We start from the raw sequence: 24,510 nt of genomic DNA on the forward strand, positions 1-24,510 counted from the left end.
CAGGCTCAAGTGATTCTCCTGCCTCAGCCTCAGGTGCCCACCACAACATCCAGCTAATTTTTCTGTCCACCACACCAGGCCCAACCTCACTTTTTTTTTTTTTTTTTGAGGCAGAGTTTTGCTCTTGCTGCCCAGGCGGGGTTTCTACATATTGGTCAGGCTGGTCTCGAACTCCCGAACCTCAGGTAATCTGCCTACCTCAGCTTCCCAAAGTGCTGGGATTACAGGTATGAGCCACTGTGCCTGGCCCCCAACTTCACTTTTAAGAACAAAGGCATAGCCTGGCACAGTGGTGTGTGGCTACAGTCCCAGCTACTTGGGAAGCTGAGGTGGGATAACCACTTAAGCTTAGGAGTTTGAGTCCAGCCTAGGAAAGACAGTGAGACCTCATCTCTTAAAAACAAACAAAAAAAAGCAGGTAGGGTGTGGTGGCTCACAGCTGTAAGATACTTTTTAAAAAAAATTATTATTTTGAGACAGAATCTCACTCTGTAACCCAAGCTGGAGTATAGTGGCACGATCTGGGCTCACTGCAACTTCTGCCTCCCAGGTTCAAGCAATTCCTGAGCCTTAGCCTCCCAAGCAGTTGGCATTACAGGCATGCACCACCAGGCCTGGGTAATTTTTGTATTTTCGGTAAAGATGAGGTTTTGCCATGTTGGCCAGGCTGGTCTTGAACTCCTGACCTCAAGTGATCTACCTGTCTTGGCCTTCCAAAGTGCGCCACCATGCCCAGCTAATTTTCGTATTTCTAGTAGAGATGTGGTTTCACCATGTTGGTCAGGCTGGTCTCAAACTCCTGGCCTTAAGTGATCCACCTGCCTTGGCCTCCCAAAGTGCTGGTATTATAGGTGTGAGCCACTATGCCTGGCTCCTCTGACCACTTTTTAACAGGGTTGTTCATTTTTTGCTTAACCAACTTAAGTTCCTTATGGATTCTGGATACTGGACATTCATCGAACACATAGCTTGCAAATATTTTCTCCCACTCTGTAGATTGTCTGTTTACTCTGTTGATAGTTCATTTTGCTCTGCAAAAGAAGCTCTTTAGTTTAATTAGGTCCCATTTGTCAATTTTTTTTGTTGCAACTGCTTTTGGTGTCTTTGTCATAAAATCTTTGCCAAGAATGGTATTTCCTAGGTTATCTTCCAGGATTTTTATAATTTGAGGTTTTACATTTAAAAACTTTTTTTTAAAAGGCATTTGCACTCAGAAGTTTATTTGGTCAGTTCAAGTAAAGAACCAACCTAGGTCAGATTTCTAGGTTATACAGTCACAAGTTCTTTTCCTTCAGAGTTTAACGTTTCTATAATTATTTGATTAGTGGGTACTGCATCACTTCTATAATTATCTGAAAGTAGGGGGCAGTGTCTGTTTTTTACCCACCAAATCTATCCTCAGAGCCTGCAGAGGACATCTGATACTGGAAACGGCATTAAGTATCAACGGTATAGAGCCCTCAATATTTGTGAGAGAATTATTACAACAATGATTCTCTTTACCACTAAGGCGCTATTCTCCAGTGCCCATGATAATTCACTATTAAGTCAAATTTTCCTTGTTCCTCTTTTCTCACAGATATTACTCACTCCCTTTATTTCTCCTAGCATTACTAACTTTTTCTGACTCCAGGATTTTATTATCACAAGTAAGAATGTTTTCACTGGCAAACAAAATTTTTTACATCATTTCATTATGGTTTTAGTTAATAGTACTTTTATTTTTTTTTTACCTTTCTTTCATCTTATTTACTTGTAATTATTATCCTAAATATGACAATCTCCTTCATTCACCTATATACACTTATTAAAATTTTAGTTTTAAAAGATTTTTTCCTGCTAGTTTGCTACAGAAAATGCTTTTCATCAATAATTAAGATTGAGATAATAGATAATATGTTCCTTGGGGTTTATTTTTTATAACTTATACAATAAACATGTTTACTACCATAAACTCAATGTGTTTATAAATTTTTATAAAACCATTGCTTCAATCAAACATTTTTATAAAAACTACTTTCTTGAGGTATAATTTACATGCCATAAAATTCATCTATTGAAAGTATGTAATCCAATAGTTTTTAGTGGATTTAGAGTTGTGAAACCATCATCACAATCCAGTTTTAGAATACTTCTGTTACTCTCAAATATACTTTTGAGCCTGTTAAAACAACCAGTTTTGCTTGAGCCAGAAAAGCAACAAACCACAGCAGGTTTGCCTGAACTATGCTTTAGGCAATTTTGAGAGCCCAGCAAAATGTGTCTGGATAACTGGCTTTGGTGGTCTACATGTTTTTTTTTCTTGAGATGGAGTCTCGCTCTCACACCACGGCTGGAGTGCAATGGCACAATCTTAGCTCACTGCAACCTCCACCTCCCATGTTCAAGTGATTCTTCTGCCTAAGACTCCTGAGTAGCTGGGAATACAGGCACCCGCCATCATGCCTGGTTAATTTTTGTACTTTTGTAGAGATGGGGTTTCACCATGTTGGTCAGGCTGGTCTTGAACTCCTGACCTCAGGTGATCTGCCCACAGATGTTTTCCTTCTTTTTATTTTTTTGAGATGGAGTAGTGCTGCGTTGGCCAGGCGGGAGTACAATGGCATGATCTCAGCTCACTGCAACCTCCGTCTCTCAGGATCAAGTGATTCTCCTGCCTCAGACTCTTCCTAAGTAGCTGGGATTACAGGTACACATGACCACACCTGGCTAATTTCTCCATTTTTAGTAAAGACGGGGTTTCACCACATTGGCCAGGCTGGTCTCAAATTCCTAACCCTGCGATCTGCCCACCTCAGCCTCCCAAAGTGTTGGGATTACAGGTGCATGCCACCATGCCTGGCTAATTTTTCCATTTTTAATAGAGATGGAGTTTCCCCATGTTGGCTAGGCTGGTCTTGAACTCCTAACCTCGTGATCCACCCACCTGGGCCTCCCAAGTGCTGGAATTACAGTTGTGCGCCACCACGCCCGGCTAATTTTTGTATTTTTAGTAGTGACGGGGTTTTATCATGTTGGCCAGGCTGGCCTCAAACTCCTATCCTCGTGATCCACCCACCTCAGCCTTTGAAAGTGGTGGGATTACAGGCGTGAGCCACTGCACCCAGCCTGGTGCTCCACTTTTTAGGCAAGATTTCTCCTTTTCCCTTCTTTTAAATCTCTACTGGCTAACTTGTCATTCTGGATATTTTTAGCAGCCTGTTAAGCATTTCATCCCATCTTATAGAAATGAAATAAATTATTGATTCAAATATGGTTAATCAAAAAAAAAACAAATATGGTTAATCTAGAAAATTGTCTCAGGGAGTTACTTTGACTTAAATAAGTCTACATTCAATAGGTGGTAAATTATTCTGCTAGTGGAATATGGCAAAGAAAAAAATCAAGATTATAACAGTAACAAAGTTAAACTAGACATGACTCAGAAAAATGACTTACCTCAGAAAAAAACCCACTATATTTTGATGATGGGCTCTCTGTCTGTGAAGAACCAGAATCACTGGAGTTAATCAAATATGTTCGACTATCATGGTGTAATTTTTCAGGCAGGTGGCCTGCACAAGCCAGTTCATTTTCTTTATTTGCCATGTCACAGCCCCCACTTCCAGGGGACTGTTTTTTTCTGTAACAAGGACTTGGAAAGGGATGATGAACTTTCTTTCTGCGATATATCACTTTACGAAGTTTATCTGGGCTTTTAACAGTTTGTCCAACTGTTCTGTAAAAAAAATTATTTTCTTAAATAAAAAAGAACCATATGAAATCCTTTAAAAGTTTTTAAACAGAGAGTTAACAGGCCATACTTTGTGAATGTAATCTACTAAAATTAGAAGTAAATAGAATTTTAAAAATCTTAATTCTGAGTTTGAAGAGGAAAGTAAAAGGAAAATTACAAATTATCTGGAAGACATTTTATACGAAATAAAAATGAAGGCAGACATAATAACTAGATGCTTTCACCAAATGAAAGGATCACATTTTATACCAAATAAAAATGAAGGCAAGACATAATGACTAGATGCTTTTAAAAATGAATTATTAAAGACCATTCTCAGAGTAAGAAAATCATAACACTTTCTAGACACCTAATCTTTTCTAACAAAGTGGCAAACAGATTGCAAGTTTGAATATTTTAAAGTTTATTTTAATTAAGCTGAATTATATTAATTTATTTGAGTAAGGAAGAACACAATACAGCAAACCTCACGGTTTAATATAGTGGTTCTTAAGTGTTTTAGTGTCAGGATGCTTTGCACTCTTAAAAATTATTAATAACTCAAAGTAGTATATATTTTTTGAAGACGGAATCTTGCTCTGTTGCCAGGATGGAGTGCAGTGGTGCGATCTCACTGCAACCTCTGCCTCCCAGGTTCAAGTGATTTTCCCACCTCAGCCTCCTGAATAGCTGGGACTACAGATGTGTACCACCATGTCCAGCTAATATTTGTATTTTTAGTAGAGACAGGGTTTCACCATGTTGGCAAGGATGGTCTCAATTTCTTGACCTCATGACCCATTGGCCTTGGCCTCCCAGAGTGTTGGGATTACAGGCATAAGCCACCATGCCTGGCCAAAATAATTTTTTATGTGAATACTACCTATTGATATTTACCATGTAAAAACTAAAACAAACTTTAAAATTTGTTAATTCATGCAAAAAATAGACTAATTACATATTAACATGGAATATTTTACTAAAACCCCATGTTTTTTAAAATAACTTTTTAAAAACTGAGAAAGATGGCACTGTTTTACATTTTTATATATCTCTAATATCTGGTTTAACAAAAGACAGCTGGGTTTTCATTTCTGCTTCTCCATTCAGTCTGTTGTGATATCAAATGTCATATAGCTTCTCAAAAACTTATATTGTACCCTCAAACAAGAGAATGAAAATGAAGACAGTCATATGTCTTGGTATTGCTATGAAAAATGAATGGTCCTCAGGGACCTCCAAGTCCTCAAATCACACTTTGAGAACCAGCAGTTTTGTAGAAAGTGCCTTTAGAGTTAGGGGGATCTGAGAAATGAATGTCATTCTTACCACTTTCTAGCTATATGATTCTGAACAAATCACTTAACTTCTCTGATCTTAAGTTTTCTCATTAACTGTTAGGGGTAATGATATCTATAGAGTAGGACTGTTGTAAGGAGCAGAGACAATATTCATGTGTTTATTAGTGCAGCTGTTTGACAATAAGTTAATTATTATTATGATTAAAGAGAATACTTATTTTTTCCCTTTGGTCATCCTTAGGAAAATGGAAAAAGAAAAAGCTGGATCATCTTTACCCAGCTTTCATATTTGTTGTTGCCCACAAACTTTAAAGAAACTCTTACCTATTTATGTAAGCAGCCAACTGTTTTGGAGATTTCTTAACCTGAAAAATGAAAGTAGACAGTTGATGTTAGAAACAAATGCTTGGTGCCTCAAAGAAGAATCAATACTCCAACAAAAAGCTTTCTCAATAAGACAATTTACTTCTCCAAAGGGTGCCACTCACGCCTGGTGTGGTCACAAGAGCACACCGGGCAAGGGAGGGGAAGGGTTTCTTACCCCTAATGCAGCTAGTCCCTACTGCTGTGTCAATTTCCCTACTGGCTAGGGTTGGACTGAAAAGTCTAAGCTAATTCTAATCAGCTATTTTAAAGAGAGCAGAAGTATGAGCTGGAGTGGAAGGGTGAGCAGATTCACCAGGAAGGGTGGTTACAGAGCAGGTGACTAGGGATGACTAAGGACTCTAAATTAATGTGAGTATACAGGCTAGAAGGGGGTTGTTTACTGAAACTAGAGGCAAGGAGGTGTAAAGAATGTGGAAGTTAAACATTTTTTTTCTTTTTTCTGAGATGAAGTCTGGCTCTGTTGCCCAGGCTGGTGCACGGTAGTGAGATCTCGGCTCCCTACAACCTCTACTTCCTGGGTTCAAGCGATTCTCCTGCCTCAGCCTCCCGTGTAGCTAGGACTACAGGTGTGCGTCACCATGCCCAGCTAATTTTTTGTATTTTTAGCAGAGATGAGATTTCACTATGTCAGCCAGGATGGTCCTGATCTCTTTACCTTGTGATCTACCCGCCTCAGCCTCCCAAAATGCTGGGATTACAGGTGTGAGCCACAGCACCTGGCCAAGGATGTTAAACTTTAAAATGAAGAACAAAGAATAAGGAAGCTGAACATACTGACATACTGGTCTCTGAGAAGGAACTCAGAACTCACTGTACTATATAGTTGAGGCATATTTAAGTCCTTTAATAGTTATGTAAATTTTGTGATTGGTATCAACAAATCTAAAATTCAACAGGTAAGTTTTTCAGATTAATGTTTTCTCTATTCTAATTCTGTAGCCTAAATCAGCATACAACAACATCATATGTAGTTATTTTTGGCAAAGCAACGTATCTGATATGGTTTGGCTGTGTCCCTACCTAAATCTCATCTTGAATTGTAGTTCCCATAATTCCCACATGATGTGGGAGGGACCCAGTGGGAGATAATTGAATCATGGGGGTGGTTTCCCCAATACTGTTCTCATGGTAGTGACTAAGTCTCATGAGATCTGATGGTTTTTGTAAGGGGAAACTCCTTTTGCTTGGTTCTCATTCTCTTGTCGGCTGCCATCTAAGATGTGCCTTTCACCTTCTGACATGATTGTGAGGCTTTTCCAGCCACATGAAACTGTGAGTCCATTAAATCTCTCTTTTTTTAGAGATAACCCAGTCTCAGGTATGTTTTTATCAGCAGAATGAAAACTGACTAATACAATATCCATCTCCCTATTTTCCACAGTGCTAGTCACAAGTTATACTGCAACTTACAGGATGCTTAATAAGTGAGTTAAATTTTAATATCTTTTGTTGTTGTTTCTGTTGTTATTTTAGAGACAGGATCTCCCTTTATCACCCAGAATGAAGTGCAGTGGTGTGAACACAGCTCACTGCAGTCTCAATGCCCTGAGCTCAAGTAATCTTCCTACCTCAGCCTCCCCAGTAGCTAGGACTACAGGTGTAGGCCACTACACTCAGTTAATTATATATGTTGCCCGGGCTGGGCTTGAACTCCTGGGCTCAAGCAATTTTCCTGCCTCAGCCTTCCAAAGTGCTGGGATTATAGGCATGAGCCACCACGCCTGGCCTGAATGTGGTTTAAAAGAAAGTATAGTAGTGCTAATGAACCTCACAGTAGTAAACAGAAAACACCTCTGAAATTCTACTCTTAAACTAAAATATTTAAATTACATCATATCAAAATAGTATACTAACTAAAAAAATTTTTTTTTGAGATGAAGTTTTGCTCTTGTCACTCAGGCTGGAGTGTGATGGTGTGATCTAAGCTCACTGCAACTTCTGCCTCCCAGGTTCAAGAGAATTCTCTTCCCTCAGCTTCCCAAGTGACTGGGATTACAGGGGCCTACCACCATGCTCAGTTAATTTTTTTTTTGTTTTTTGAGACAGAGTCTCACTCTGTCGCCCAGGCTGGAGTGCAATGGCACGATCTTGGCTCACTGCAACCTCCGCCTCCTGGATTCAAGCAATTTTCCTGCCTCAGCCTCCTGAGTAGCTGGGATTACAGGCACCCAGCTAATTTTTGTATTTTTAGTGGAGACAGGGTTTCACCATGTTGGTCAGGCTGGTCTCCAACTCCTGACCTGGTGATTCACCTGCCTCGGCCTCCCAAAGCACTGGGATTACAGGTATAAGCCACCATGCCCAGCCTGACTAAAAACTTTTTAGAGCTTATAGAAATATAATGGAATGGTTAAGGCCTAAAAAAAAAAAGAAAGAAAGAAAGAAATATCATGGTTATACTTCAACAATTCAACTTAATTCTGGGAGATTAAGCAGAATTATTATCCTCCCATTGTTTACACAATTCAACTAGAGATATCTAGAGACCTGACAGTTTAAATTGTCTTACCTGTTTTCTAGAAACCATGGACTTACCTCCTTCATGTTCTTATTAGTGAAATTAGAGATCTTTTTTCTAGGAAGATCAATGAAATGATCCTCAATCTTATTATAAAAGTTCCGCTTTTTAACATTGTGGGTTTCCGATGCCATAATCTCTTAAGTACCTAGACAATAAAATAAAATAGAAAATTAAAAAAGCAAAAAGAGCTCAATCTCACATGTGGCTGGGACTATAGGCTCGTGTTACCATACCCGGCTAATTTTTGAATTTTTAGTAGATACAGAGTTTCACTGTGTTGGCCATGCTGATCTCAAACTCCTGACCTTGTGATCTGCCTGCCTCAGCCTCCCAAAGGGCTGGGATTACAGGTGTGAGCCACCATGTCTGGACCGAGCCTGATCCTTTTTTAACATACATACAAACATACAATAATAGCACCATGCTATATAAAAAAGGCAGAGGGCACCACTTTAATTTACACTTTTTTTTTTAAAAGATGGGGTTTCACCATGTTGGTCAGGCTGGTCTTGAACTCCCGACCTCAGGTGATCCGCCCACCTTGGCCTCCAAAGGCTTGGATTACAGGCGTGAGCCACCACGCTGGCCCCAAATTTACACATTTTTTACACTTTATTTTTGTCTTTTTTTTTTCCTTTTGTGAAGAATGGGGTCTCACTATACTGCCCAGGCAGGTCTCAAACTCCTAGGCTCAAGCTATCTTCCTGCCTCTGCTTTCCTAAGAGCTGGGATTATAGGCGTGAGACGCCACGCTCAGCCTCCACATTTTTTAAAACCTTAAACATAAAGGAAGCACAAGGCAAGGAATTCCAAGAAATTAAAGATCTGTCGTCATTCTTTTCCTTTTTTTTTTTTAAATAGAGTTTTGCTCTCGTTGCCAGGGCTGGAATGCAATGGCATGATCTTGGCTTACTGCAACCTCTAGCTCCTGGGTTCAAACAATTCTCCTGCCTCAGCCTCCCAAGTAGATGGGATTACAGGCATGCGCCACCATGCCCAGCTAATTTTGTATCTTTTTTTTTTTAAGCAGGAATGGCTATTAGCCGACTATGTTGGTCGGGCTATTCTTAATCCATCCACCCTGGCCTCCCTAAGTGCTGGAATTACAGGCATTTGCCACCGTGCCCAGCCTAACCTCATTCTTTAGTTGGAACCATAAAATACTAATATTTTATGTATTTTTTTTTTTTGCCAAAGCAACACATTAATCTCCCCATTTTCCATGTCACTAGCCATTTATTAAATGCACAGGTTATGAAATCAGGTCTATACAATAGTGGTATCTATGACATCCAAATGTACAGAAATCTAAAACTGTGCAGCCAAATTGCCGGATCAAATACAACCCTAAGCAACAAAAGGAACCAAAATTGGACTACATACAGTTGTCTTGTCCTATGGCTAATCCTTAAATTTTTATTTAATTTTTACAGACAGCTCTCCAAAGCTCCCTTCTACCTTGGGAAAAAACCATCTGTGCTCTCCTATTTTACTAATTATATCTAAAGAGGGTCTAAAAAGGAGGTAGTGATGGAAATAAATGCTATGACCTAATTTATATAATAGAGGAAATTTGTGATTTTCTCACTTGTACTCTGGTTTCACACTGGAAATTTTAGGTCATGCCCTGAACATAAGTTCCTCCCTTATTCTTTCTTTAAACATCTACTAAACGCCAGGCCCTGGCATTAATGTGGATGATGCTCAGAGATCCTGTTCTAAAGAATCATTAAGGAGACTTTTTAAAAATGCATTTTTGTAAGCCTAAACTTAAGAGACTATAACTCAGTATGTCTCTCTGCAGTTGAGCCCAAAGCAATTAGATTTTTAAAAAGCTCCATAACTATTTCTGATGCATATTCTGAATTCTCCAAAAATATGAACATATACATGAAATTTTACAAATAATTTCAGCATTTTCTAAGATGACTTACAGCTAATCAATGCACAGCACTTTCACCTGTACCCCAGGTTAAGAAACCTGTAGAGTGAGATTTTTTGAAACGCAGATAAATAACTGCAATAATATAGTAAGTACCTTCACAGAAGGACATCCAGACAAATCAGCAAAGTTTAACCAAGAAGAGTCTTAAAGTAGAAACTGCACCCTGAGGAAATAGCATGTGCAGAACTGACAGGCATGAAGCAACATTATTTGTTTGGCAATCTCTTAAGTAGATACTTGTGGCTGGAGCTTAGGCTAGGGGCCACTTGCCATAGAATGAGAAATGAGGCCAGAGAGAAGTTAGATCATAAAGGGTCTTGTCCACAATGCTACAAGGTAAGCTTTTTTTCCCCCCCAAAAAAAGGGACTTTTAGTTTAAAAGATAATGGATTGAACACATGCAATTACCTCTAACCTTCCCTAAAACTCCATTAAAATGACAACAAAAGGTTTGTAAAAACATAAAACCCATGAGGACAAAGAAGATCAGGTGATGGCAACAATATTTTGGAAACTGCAAAGCTAAAAGTGGTAACTGTATTAGGTATGGTGGCTCACACCTGTAAACCCAGCAATTTGGGAGGCTGAGGCGGGCAGATCACCTGAGGTCAGCAGTTCGAGACCAGCCTGGCAAACATGGTAAAGCCCCGTCTCTACTAAAAATACAAAAATTAGCAGGGTGTGGTGGCAGGCACCTGTAATCCCAGCCTGAGTGACACAGCAAGACTCCAACTCAATCAATCAGTCAATCAATGTGGTAACTGACTTGGCAGATCTGAGAAAGTCAGATCCTAAATCTGCAATGAGGAAAGTGAAATGTAGAATCCCCCAAAAGTTAAGGAATTGGCAATACCAAGGACATCAAGAAGTAGAGATAAAAGGAATCCTAAGAACAACTAGATAGATTGAATATCCATTTAAGATACAGTTGGCTTACTAGATTATCGTCCCCATTTCAGTAAAAAAAAAAAAAAAAAAAAAACTGGAGTTTTATTCTGCAGAAAATGTTAAACAGAGACCTTGGGAGGAACATATTCTTTTTTTTTTTTTTTTTTTAAATGGAGTCTCACTCTATTGCCCAGGCTGAAGTCCAGTGGCGCAATCTTGGCTCACTGCAACCTCCACCTCCTGGGTTCAAGCGATTCTCCTGCCTCAGCCTGAGTAGCTGGGATTACAGGCTCCTGTCACCATGTCTGGCCAATTTTTGTATTTTTAGTAGAGACAGGGTTTCAACATATTGGCCAGGCTGGTCTCGAACTCCTGACCTCAAGTGATTTACTCACCTCAACCTGCCCAAGTGTTGGGATTACAGGTGTGAGCCACCACACCCAGCCTAGGAACATATTCTAAAAAGGGAGATCAAGTGAAAGTTTACATACTAAATACTGAGACTGCTAAATTTGTTTCTACCACTTGCCTCACAGAGGCTTGCAACCAGGCTTAGAGTGCAAAGGATACTTCCTTAGAAACTCTGACCAGCCCCATAGGAAAACACACGCACACACACACACACGTGCGCGCGCACACTTACTTCCCCCTAAAATACTAACATCAATGGTGGTCAGTTTCTAAAGAACTATTCTGTATGTCAACTAGGGTATGGGTTACCTAATCATAAAAACTAACAGAGCCATACACTAAAACGGGTAGATTTTTATTGTATGTAAATTGTACTTCAGTAAATCTTTTCTTTTTGAGACAGAGTCTTGCTCTGTTGCTGAGGCTGGAGTCCAGTAGCGCAATCTCAACATCCGCCTCCTGGGTTCAAGCAATTCTCCTGCCTCAGCCTCCCAACTAGCTGGGATTACTGGTGCATGCCACCATGCCTGGCTAAGTTTTGTATTTTTTAAGTAGAGACAGGGTTTCACCATCTTGGCCAGGCTGGTCTTGAACTCCTGACCTCGTGATTCACCCGCCTCAGCCTCGCAAAAGTGCTGCGTTTACAGGTGTGAGCTACTGTGCCTGGCTGATAAACCTAACTTTTAAAAAATCTTTGAAAGAATAATTGCATCCACAAAACAAAAGTGAGACCAAAAAAACTTCAACAAGAATACTCCTAAAAATTAAAAATAGGACATAATAAAGATAGCAAAAAACTCAACAGAAGTTGGAAGAGAAACCTCAAGCTATCTCCCAGAACACAGGAACAAAAGAAAAAAAATCACAAGCCTGGCTTAGAGGGACCAACATCCAAATAAAGAGAATTTTAGAAAGAGGACAGGAGAGTAAAAGAGAAATCAAATCAAATAGATAATCTAAGAAAGCTGTACAAAGTTGAGGAACGTAAATTTCTTGATGAAAAGGGTATCTTAATGGATGAAAATAGACCTACAAGGCACATCGTTGTTAAATTTCAGGGCATTAGGGAAGCTAGAGAAGGTAAAAATATACAAACAAGTAAAATAAAAAATAAATCCTAAAATCCAAACATGGTCATGTAAAATTGACAGATATAGAGCAAAGCCTTCAAAATTCTCAGGTAACCTAAAATTTCGTATCCAGCCAAATTATCAATCAAGTGTGAGGGTAGGAGAAAGATATCTTCGGATATGCAAAGTTCCCAAAAATTTATTCACAATAAGCAGTAAGAGAAGGATAAACCAAAAAAACAGAAAGATAAGAAATGGAAATCCAATAGGATATATGGAAGGAATTTCCCAGGATGATTATGAAAGAAGATCCCAAGATGAAAGCTATCCACCAGAAGTAGTGGAAAACTGATCTACATCAGAGTACATTAGCAGAGTAAGGAAGAAGTATCCACAATAATGAAATTAATTTATAATAAATACCTGGTGTTCATTAGAGAGAAAATGAAGACAACTGGGGAAGAGTTAGAAGAAGGAATGGCAGTTTTCGAGTGCTGTAAGAAAAGAACTGTCCACCCAGATTCCTATGTGCAGAAAAGGTATCCTTCAGTAATGAAAAGAAAACTATGACAATCTCAAATGAAAGAAAATTAAGAGAATTTGTTACCAGCAGATCTACCCTAAAACAATGATTACAGGAAGTTCTCTTCAGCCAAACAAAACAAACAAATGATGAAAGAGGGAATCTTAGAATAGCAGGGAGACAGAAAATGGTGCAAAAATATAGGAAAACACAATAGACTTTCATTCTTGAGTTTTCCAAATTATGTTTAATTATTGAAGTAAAAATTATAACCCTATCTGATGTTGTTCAAAATACAGTAAACAAACTAAAACTTTTATAGGATAAGTGGTGGAAGGTAAAGGGACATAAAAAGAAGTAAGATTTCTACATTTCACTCAAACTGATAAAATGACCACATCAGTAGATTGTGTTGTTACGTATGTACAATGCAATAACTAGAGCTATCACTGAAAAAGCAGTATCAAGAATTATACTCAACAACACTACAGATAAATCAAAATGGAATGAGAAATGTGTTTAAGTAACCTGGAGAAAGGCAAACAAAACAAAATAACAAACAAAACCAGGGAAACCAAACAACACAGAATAGAATACAAAAAATAAAGTGATAGACTTACGCTTAAGCTCTGACATAATAACTGCATTATATGTAAATGGTCTAAAAGTCATTTAATTAAAAGTCAGAGATTAAATTTAGAAGCATGACCTAACTATATGCTGTCCACAAGAAACTCACTTCAAAAATAATAATATAGGTATGTAGAAAGTAAAAGGAAGGGAAAAATATGTATCATGCAAATATTAACTTTTTTTTCCCCTTAATTTGCTCTGTCACCCTGCGTGGAGTGCAGTGGTGCAATCTCGGCTTGCTGCAACCCCCGCCTCCTGTGATCAAGCAATTCTCCTGCCTCAGTGGGACTATAGGTGCCCAACACCACACCTGGTTAATTTTTCTATTTCTAGTTGAGATGGGGTTTCACCATGTTGGCTAGGCTGGTCTTGAGCTCCTAACCTCAAGTGATCTACCCACCTCGGCCTCCCAAAGGGCTAGTATTATAGGTGTGAGCCACTGTATCTGGCCACAAATATTAACTTTTAAAAAGCAGGCCAGGTGGAGCGGCTCACCCCTGTAATCTCAGCACTTTAGTAGGCTGACAAGGTAGGAGAATTGCTTGAGTGCAAGAGTTCAAGACCAGACAGGGGAACATACTAAGATTTCATTATAATAAAAATAATATAATACAAATATAAAATAAGCAACATACACGTGTGTGTGTGTATACATACAAGGTTGAGTATCCCTTACCTGTAATCTTGAAATGCTTGGAACCAGAAGTGTTTTGGAGTTTTTATTTTTTCAGATTTTGAAATATGTACATTATATACTGGTTACACATCCCAAATCCCAAATTCCAAATGCTTCAATAAGCATTCCCTTTGAGAGCTCAAGAAGTTTCAGTGCTCAAAAAGCCTTGGATTTTGGACCATTTCAGATTTGGATTTTTAGATTTGGAATACTCAACCTGCATGTGCTTTTAAAAAATCTATACAGTTATTTTTTCCTCTAGGTGATAACATATAATTATGGATAGTCTGCTCCTCTGTCATATGGCAAACATGTTTATTGCTCCATAGGCTAAAATAAGTTTTCTAAAATTTAAGAATGAAGGACTTTACATCATTAGTCATTATAAAATTCAAGTCAAAACTACTCGCAAACCTGTTGCACAAGCAATTAAGCAATGAGATGGTACTTCATAACCACTATAATGGCTATATTAAAAAAGACAGTAACAACGTTGAGAAAGATGTGGAAGAACTGGATCTCTCATGCATTACTAAGGGAATATAAAAATGCATTCAAACTTTGGAAAATAACATTGCAGTTTCTTAATTTTTTTTTTTTTTTTGAGACACAGTATCATTCTTTGTTGCTCAGGCTGGAGTGCAATGGTGCGATCTCAGCTCGCTGCAAATGCCACCTCCCTGGTTCTCTTGCTTCAGCCTCCTGAGTAGCTGGGATTACAGATGTGTGTTACCATGCCCAGCTAATTTTTGTATCTTTAGTAGAGATGGGATTTCACCATGTTGGCCAGGCTGGTCTCGAACTCCTGACCTCATGATTCGCCTGCCTCGGACTCCCAAAGTGCTGGGATTACAGGTGTAAGCCACTGCACCCAGCTCTTAAAATATTAAATACAGATTTATCATATGACCCAGCAATTCTACTTCTATATAAAAATCCAAAAGAAACAAAAATATAATGTCCCCACAAAGATATGTATGCAAATGTTATAACATTATTCAGAATAGTCAAAAAGCAAAAAACAACCCAAATGTCCATCAACTGCTGAATAAATGAAATGTGGTAAATCTGTATGAAATATTATTCAACAAAAAGGAATGAAGTGGCCAGGTGTGGTGGCTCACGCCTGTAATCCTAACACTTTGAGAGGCCAAGGCACGAGTTTGAAAGCAGCCTAGCCAACATAGTGAAACCCCGTCTTGACTAAAAATAGAAAAAAAAAATAAACTGGGCGTGGTAGCACATGCCTGTAATCCCAGCTACTTGGGAGGCTGAGGCAGGAGAATCACTTGAACCTGGGAGGCAGAGGCTGCAGTGAGCCACTGTACTCCAACCTAGGCGACAAGAGCAAAACTCTGTCTCAAAAAAAAAAAGATTAAACAGTTCTAAATGTTCACATACTCTGTATTTACTTAAAAGAATGAGAAAAATTTATCATACAGGAATTGAACATGTCTAGACTTTTGTTTGTAATACCTTAAGTTACAGCTCAAGATCAAGTTAAGCTTTCTTTTTCCATTAATATACTAAAATATATTTATCATTCACATCGTATGTAACTGTAATTTCATGAGGCAATTTCATTCCCCCTCTTGAAAATCAAAGCATGGTTGTGTACAAAGAAACTTTCTCCTCCAGTCACTACTACACAGTCACTCCCACTACCGCAAAGGGTATGTATGTGTAGTTATCGCTCAAGAATCTTTGAGGTTGAAAACTGCTTATAACCACTATAGTAATACAATACATAAGATATAAAAGAGTTTTAGAACGTAAAGCTTTAGCTTATTTGTTTTAACCCAGAGATGTCAAGTAACTAACCCAGAGACGGTTAATAGGAGATCACAGGATGTAGAATCCATGCCATTCAACCACATTTCTATTTTCATTAATTCAATCCAATTTGTTTTCAACTAAACATTTTCAATTCTGAATAACCACACTTTAAAAAGCTTATTCAAGCCAAATAAGATGAGAGTACTAATTTTTCTGAGGAGATAACAGGTGGACATATGAACATAAGCTATAAACTATCTACCATCTTTCCTTCATCTAACATAGGTAATCTTTTTCCTGTCTTCTAAGGCCTACCAGGAGATTTATGAATCACATAAAAAATTATCATCATTTTTCCCATGAAGCAGCTACTATGCAAAAAAATGAAAGGGAAAGATGGACATGAACTTTTTTCTTCAAGAATTTCAGTGAGGGAAAGAGGAAGAGAACCTAAACATGAGATTTTTCTGTGATAATCCTTAGGGCCTGTACATACTGATTCCTTCCTCCTAAATTCAGTTGCCAGACTCTCAGTATGTGCAGTATTTTTCAATAACCGTAGTATTATCTGTAGTTCTGATGTTTCATAATGCAATACAGATCAGGTTAAAAAAGAAGGTGATAAGAACGGATCTGAGAAAGCCAAGACTGATCTGAATGGGACTGGTGCTTACAATGGAATATTAAAAACACTATTTTCAAAGACTGTTTCGTGAAGAGGAGGAAAATTCAAAAATAATGGTTGTCTTAGTTCATTTTGCACTACTACAACAGAATAGCTGAGACTGGGTAATTTATAAAGAACAGAGGTTTATTTTGTATAGTTATGGAGACTAGGAAGTCTAAGACTGAGGGGCCCACATCCAGCAAGGGGCTTTTTGCTTCATCAACCCATGGTGGAAGGTGGAAGGACAAGTGGGCAATACAGAAAGCAAGAGGGCCAAAGTTACTTTTATAAGAAACCCACTTTCACAATATAAACCTGCTCCTGTGATAAATATATTAATCCAATCATGACAGAGCCCTCATAACCTAATCACCTCTTAAAGGTCCCATCTCTCAAACACTGTTGTATAGGGGATTAAGTATCCAACACATGAACTCTGGAGTGTACTTTGAAACCACAGCAATGGTATTTTTCATTTGTTTGTTTTTTAACAGATAAAGTCTCATATGTTGCCCAGGCTAGCCTCGAACTCCTGAGCTCAAGGGATTCTCCCACTTCAGCCTCCAGAATAGCCAAGACTATAGGCACAAAACATCCCACCTGGCTAACAACAGTATTTTAAAAAGCAGAACAGAAAACTAAATAGAATTTAGTTTTATTTAGCATAGAATTGTGATAACCTGCTTTTTGTTAGCTTAAACTGACTCTTTCTTAGCTGCTGTTCAGGCTTCTTGTTAGCTTCTTGAGCAGGACAGACTCCATCTTAGCTTCTTCATTTTAGTTATTTCCCTCATTATTAATAACTGTAGTATGTAGCTGGGGTAGGATGACACCAGGCACATCCAGGAGTGCTTTTGCTGATAAGAGGCTGAGTTAAGGGGTACCAGCAGAGCACGGGAATGCAGGTGCTGTCGAGTACCCAGAGCCCCCATATCTACAAGTTGTATGTCTTTTTATGACAGCTCTAGCCCTTGCACCTGGTACTGCATTATTTCTCACATACTAGTTTACCTTTTAACTTTTTTGCTTACTTTGCTTCTGTGAAAAAATTGCTTCAGCTAGGTTCCCCCCTCCCTTTTCAAACTAGGTATAAAAAACCCCCTAACTCTTTCTTCAGGGCCAAGAGAATTTTGGGCGTTAGCCATCTCTCAGTCGCCAGCTAAAATAAAGGACTCATAATTCAATCTCAGAGTGTGGTGCATTCCTTGACTTGCTCGGGTGTAATAGTATGATCCTGGTTTTTCAAAAGAGATATAGGTAAGATCTGTCCATTCAAAAAAGGTCTATCAAAACATTAACAGAAATTATTTATTGCTGGTGGGGTTATGGTTGTTTTCCCCCATTACTTAATATGTTTTTCTATTTTCTACAATGAACATGAATTATTTTTATAATCTGAAGAAGTAAATACTTTTAACTTAATGAGATCACTGTCTTATAAAACATGGCTTAATTGTATAACTCCCTTATAGTAAAAAAGCAAAAAACGTGGAAATGTCAATACATGGAGGTAGTATTTCAAAAGAAGAATCTATTTTAACTTTTCCAAAATTAGGACAACTTTATCTAATTTTCTCAATTCTTGCTTTCTCACCTCAGTATGGACTTTGCTCCCACAAACACTTCTTAAAAATCTTTGATTTCTCCCTTTGAACTTATTCCTCCCTTCTGCTTTCAAACAAGATCAGATTTCCCCTATCAACTCCTATATTCTTTCTCTGCTTCCCTTTCCTGCCAAATTTCTACAATGAGTGCTTTTTAGCTTCCATTTTCTCTTTAACCCTTTGTAATCTTGCTTTTATTTTGCTCTCTCATCTGAAAAACAAAATGCATCTTAAATTAAACCTAAATATAGGAACCTTTATAGCCCTGATGATGCTCATCAAAGTTAGCCAAGCCAACTCTACTGACACTGCTCATTCTTCATCACCATTTAGCTCTTTTGTCACTTCATGGCCCTTCCCTGACTCTTTCTGTTCATATAACACAGCTGTCCTGACTCTCCTCATTCCCTTACCATTTTTCTAGTTCCTTTTCCTCCAGCAACTCCTCTCTCTACTAAAATTAAGGAAATATACTTTCACGGCTTCAGTTACTTCTCTTGACTCAAGTCTTCCTTAACTTCTTTGTATTTGGCCCCTGGTCAACCACTGCTAGGTCCAAGACAACACATCTAAAAGAAATCTCTTCAATGTCAAAACAACTTGCTGCTCTTCCTAGCTATCACATTTGAAATGACTGGCAAACTTCTCTCATACTGAAAACATGGGAGTTATTTTGACTCCTTTCTCCTTCTTTCTAACAAATCACTAAGTCTTTTCAAATCTTCCTTCAGGCAAGGCACATTGGCTCATGCCTGTAATCCCAGCACTTTGGGAGGCTGAGGCAGGAGGATTGATTGTGCAATCCAGGAGTTCAGTATCAGCCCAGGCAACATAATGAGATCTGTCTCCAAAAAACAAAACACAACACAACACAACAAAACCTTCCTGCAAAATATTGCGCAGATCCATTCAGATCTTTCTTCCGCCTGATCACTTCAAGCCTAAATCACCATAACAATTATTTGATTTTCCTGCCACCGGTCTTCTCCTGGTCCTTGTATAGGATAATGATCATCCTATACAATCATTACCTCAAGTGTTCATGGTAAAATACTACCATGAAATTTCCCAAGAATTTTAATGGATGCTTTATTCTATTTAAGTACGTTTGGATATGTTGTATGTTTAACTGTTTTCTGGAAATTAAATATATTAAAGAGGCTCTAAGAAGCTGGGACAATATTATTCCGTGATTCCCAAACTTAGCCAACATCCTATCTTATTTTTAACAGATACATATAAAATTTGAAAAGTGTAGATTTCTAAGAAATATAGTTTTTGGAATTGATTTACTACACCAAGTCTAAACTGTTCATCTAAATATCACAGACATACTCTCATTTCTCTTCACATCATATTAATCTTTCACCTCTTAAATACTGAAAGTATTCATAATTAGACATTATATAAATAATTTTTTAAGTAAGAAGGGAGAAAACACAAAATATTTCAGCTTTTTTTTATACTGAGATAGGGAGGAAAAAGGGTTTTGCCAGGGGAAAGGTTCACGGTGTTATTTAATCGTATCATTAAAAATAACAGCTAGCCTTTACCAAAAATTTATCATATTCCAGGTGTAGGCACTGTAGACATATTATCCTCTTTCTATAGATAAGAAAAGAAAGGCATGAAAAGCTTAAATAATTTTCCAGAGATTAAACAACAAAATAAGGTGAAGAATCTGCATTGGAACCCAGGTATTCTATCTCCACTGCATACATTCATAACCAATACACTGTAATGCCTCCCAATTCATATGAAAGATTAAGGGCTGAATGCATTAAACAGATGATGCAGTTTTTATCACTTTCTAGCTCATGATTTTTGGCAGGTCATTTATTTTATTGTAAATCTGTTTTCTCAAATGCAAAATGGGAATATTGCTGTGAAAATCAAAATGAGATTACGCTAAGTTACTACTGCTATTAACACCAATAATATTTATAAGAAATATAAATATATATAATTATGGTGTTCTGGAAGGCAAATCTGACAGCACTGTAAACCAAGTGAAATATAATCACATCTTGGTATGCCCTCATTTAGAGTCATCATAGAATTTATCATCCAAACTAGGACACTTTTGAGAATGAAAGAAGTTACTATTAAAAATTGGCCGGGCACGGTGGCTCACGCCTGTAATCCCAGCACTTTGGGAGGCTGAGCGGGTGGATCATGAGGTCAAGAGATCGAGACCATCCTGGTCAACATGGTGAAACCCCATCTCTATTAAAAATACAAAAAATTAGCTGGGCACGGTGGCGCGTGCCTGTAATCCCAGCTTCTCAGGAGGCTAAGGCAGGAGAATTGCCTGAACCCAGGAGGCGGAGGTTGCGGTGAGCCGAGATCGCGCCATTGCACTCTAGCCTGGGTAACAAGGGCGAAACTCCGTCTCAAAAAAAAAAAATTAATGCTTGGACAACAGGCATAAATCAGATCAGTCCGGGCATACTGGGATGTATATTCACCCCACCTGAGGTAAATGTTTACTTTCCTAGACTGATTTCGTCATGACTTTTTTTCTATAGAAATGAACAACTACTTACCAATAAAAAAGAATGAACTACTAACAAACATGACAACATGGATGTCTCAACTGCATTATACCAAGTGAAAGATGCCAGATTCAAAATACTACATATTACACAACTTCATTTTCATGACATTCTAGAAATGGCAAATATATGCATAAAGAAAAATATCAGTGATTGCCAGAGAAAAGGAAGGAAGCTGACTACAAAAGGATAAGAGGAAACGTTTTGAGGAGAGGGACATGTTCTGTATTTTGACTGTGGTAGTGATTACACAACTGCCAAAACTCATGGAAAGGATACCTCAATAATCTGACTTAAAAGAAATTGGGGTACAGAGCACATGCTATCCATGGTTTTTCACTAGACTCCTTGGACACTTGGCATTTGCTTGACAGAGCTGAGAAATATGGCGCCCCTTGGTCCACATCCATTCCTTTTTCTCCAGGAAACTGGTTACTCTTCAATCCTGGAGGTGCCAGAAACATTCCTCTAAGTATCTGGAATTTTTGTTTTGACAGGTGACTACCAAGGCCAGCCCTACTGGTTTTCGGTTTGCTCCTCTCAGCTGTGTGGGCTGGGTCCGACCCTGCTGGCTGGGGATGCCCTCAGTACCCTTTGCATGCAATGATGCAGGGTAAGTGCTCTTACTCAGAGGCCAATGGGAGTTAAAACTTAATTTATAAAGGCCTCCAGGCTCCTCCTGTCCCTCCCAGCTCTCTGGAAAGCCTTCTACTCATTATGCAGGTAGGTATCACAACTTATAATCCGGGTAAAAAATTAGACTCATTCAAAATTTTAAAGGCTGGTACAGCTAAAAAGATTAGGTCAAAAGGATCCATGTTCAAATTCCTAGCTTTCCTACGTAACTAGCTCTGTAACCTTGGAAACAGCTGAGTCTCACTTTTTTAAATCTATGAAAGTAAAGATGTTTATGTATCTACCTTGCCTCACTCCAAAAGAATGAGAAAAACCTGCAGACAATACAATTATTTTTTAATAGAGGAGGAAACTAGAATAAAGAGAAAGAAGAATAAGTAAGTTAATTTCCAAACTCAAAACTTGAGAGAATATTTTGATGTGCAAAGCAATTTCAAAGTGGTAGGCAAAGTTTGGCAAAGTACTAATATTGGAATGCCACACAGAGATCAAGGGATTTAATTTATGAGAAGGTGGTGAAAACTTAAAAAACTAACCACATTAAATCTTATATAAGAAGGAAAGGAAAAAAGGTAGAAACTCCTAAACTCAGCTGGGCACGGTGGCTCATGCCTGTAATTTCAGTACTCTGGGAGGCCGAGGCCAGTGGATCGAGTGAGGTCAGGAGTTCAAGGCTAGCCTGGCCAACATGGTAAAAGCCCCGTTTCTACTAAAAACCCAAAAATTAACTGGGTGTAGTGTTGGATGCCTGTAGTCCCAGCTACTCGGGAAGCTGTGAGAGTAGAATCACTTGAACCTGGGAGGGTAGGCTACAGTGAGCCAAGATTGCTACTGTGAGCGGAGATCACGCCATTGCACTCCCCCCTGGGCAAGAGTGAGACTCTGTCTCAACAACAAAAATCCTAAACTCATTGTAACTATCTGTAGCTTTTGCTATTAATACTTCCTGTCTCTCCTAATGTTTCATTTGATTAAAACAAAATGTTTCTTCTCCCTACAACTTCTCCTTCCTTCCTTTCTACTTCATCATAGCCTCTCTTGATGACTGAGTTCAAATATTTCTCTTTGAAACACTTCTTTGAGACAGGGTCTCACTCTGTGCCCAGGCTGGAATGCCATGGCATGATCATGGCTCATTGCAGCCTTGACTTTCCAGACTCAAGTGATCCTGCCACCTCACCCTCCCAAGTAGCTGGGATTATGGGTATGTGCCACCACGCCCAGCTAATTTTTGTATTTTTTGTAGAGATGAAGTTTCGCCATGTTGCCCAGGCTGGTCTCAAACTCCTGGGCTCAAGAGATGCGCCTGCCTTGGCCTCCCAAAATGCTGGGATTATAGGCAGGAACCACCATGCCTGGCCTCTGAAGCACTTCTTGATCCCTGTCTTGATCCCTGTTGATTTCTTCCTTCAGTCTCTCTTTCTGTACTTAGTTAATATTGCACAGTTTAAGACTTTTAACAATCTACAAATAATTGAAGGCCTAAAGGTAAGATATGACTGGGCAATAACTGATCCAGGTGTGTCTCCTCTTGCCAAATAGACTGCAAAACTTCTCTTGGGCAGAAACTACATTTCATACATTTATGTATGCAATGTAAACTGCAAATCAATTATTATTAAATATAAATGTTAACCTATACATATATATTCTCTAGTGAACAAATGAGTATCATCACACTGAAAGTACTGTTACCAGAACACCAGAGGTTTGGTCTAGGTCCTGCTGCTTGGCATACAGAAAGCCAATCACTGAGACAATAATTACTGCCAGGGAAGAAGGCTTTAATCAGGTGCTGCAACTGAGGAAATGTAAGATCAGCCTTAAATCCATCTCTCTGACCAACTAAAATCAGGGGTTTATATAGCAGGGAAGAAATGTATACTTGCAGGAAAACAGGTATTAGGGAGGGGTAAGAGAGAAGAGTTGGTCAATAGGAAACAGGTAGCAATCAGGACAAATAAGGGTCTGGTGTCTTATTGTCCAGATAGTATGATATGGTAAGTTTTAGTTCTGTGATACTATCTGAGAGGCGTGCTGGTTGGTTTCCTGAGAAAGGTATGCACATAAGACAAGAGTTATTTTCTCAAAGTTTTAAGACTGAGAGGGTCAATTTTTATGTTTATTCAAATAAACCATAAACATCAGTTCTATGGGACAATTGGGCCATTTCAGTACCCTTCTTTCTATTTATCAGTTCCTCAGTGATGGGGAGTCTGGTCACTGATCTTTCTGGCTGCTTCATGCTGAGAAGGGGCATTGTTGGCAACTCAATACCATGAGTGACGACGCTGATGGCAGTGGGTTGCTGCCATCATGCCGCGGCTGCAGGGAAGCGCAGTTGTGGCTGCACACTCCATGGAGCCAGTGGGAGCCAGCCCCTTCTGAGTTGGGACCGGAGCTCCCATGCCACTGTAGCTGCAGACCCGGGACCTGCTTTACTGAGCAAGCAGTATCCCCGCCCAAGCAGACTACAGCTGCCCAAATTGCAGCTGTGGATCTCAGCCTCCCTGTGCTCTTGGGGGACCTGGGAACAGGCAGGAGCTGGAGACAGGCAGGAGCCCTGCCTCTTCCGAATTGGCAGGATGAGAGGTCCCCTATGCAGCTGTGGCTGCCCTCCCAGGTGCAGGACCCGGGCGTCTCTGCAGCCTACACCTGTAGGTATCCCCAGGAAGAATACCCCCAACCATCCCTGCAGGTTCAGGGGTGTCTACTCCCTCTGCCTGGCCTCTCTCTGCTCTCATTGCCTGCTCTGATTTGGGTGCAGGGTTGGGGCCAAGCTGCAGGGCCATGAATGGCAGCAGGAGGCAGACAGAGTCCTGGGTGGAAAGGCGTGGGGTCTCCCATTCTCAGGTCAGGGAAGACCTGAAGAGAGGGGGGTGAGCTACCAGTCCTGAGGACTAGAATGGGGACTCATGGTGCCTCTTCCAGGCCCACCCATGGCAGCCCATGGACCAACTGGCATGCACTTCCTTCCCTGTGAGGTTCATAAAAGCCTTAGGCTCAGGCAGATCAGGGCAGAGGATGCCAGAGGACAAAGATGACAGTGAGATAACAGGAGAGGATGACCAGCTACAGAGTGGAGTATCTTCTCTGCTGATTGCTGGAGAAGATGGGACCACCAGCTGCAGAAAGGAGTACCCACTCTGCTGAAAGCTGCAGAGAGAACCACCCACTCTGCTGAAAGCTGCAGAGATGACCA

At 39.3% G+C, this 24,510-nt stretch overlaps 1 protein-coding gene across 1 annotated transcript in view; it reads right to left on the bottom strand.

Moving 5' to 3' along the window:
• The window catches only part of KATNBL1 (katanin regulatory subunit B1 like 1), a 58,783-nt gene that overhangs the window by 10,420 nt on the left and 23,853 nt on the right, over window positions 1-24,510 (bottom strand). Inside the window, exons 2-4 of the mRNA XM_035259937.3 lie at window positions 7,939-8,069; window positions 5,341-5,381; window positions 3,439-3,718 (exon numbers count right to left, since the gene is read on the bottom strand). Of these exons, the coding sequence (XP_035115828.1) occupies window positions 3,439-3,718; window positions 5,341-5,381; window positions 7,939-8,055 (438 nt within the window). The 5' untranslated portion in view covers window positions 8,056-8,069. The remainder of the gene's footprint in view (window positions 1-3,438; window positions 3,719-5,340; window positions 5,382-7,938; window positions 8,070-24,510) is intronic.

This window comes from Callithrix jacchus, chromosome 8 (assembly GCF_049354715.1).
Source record: "Callithrix jacchus isolate 240 chromosome 8, calJac240_pri, whole genome shotgun sequence".
NCBI lineage: Eukaryota > Metazoa > Chordata > Mammalia > Primates > Cebidae > Callithrix > Callithrix jacchus.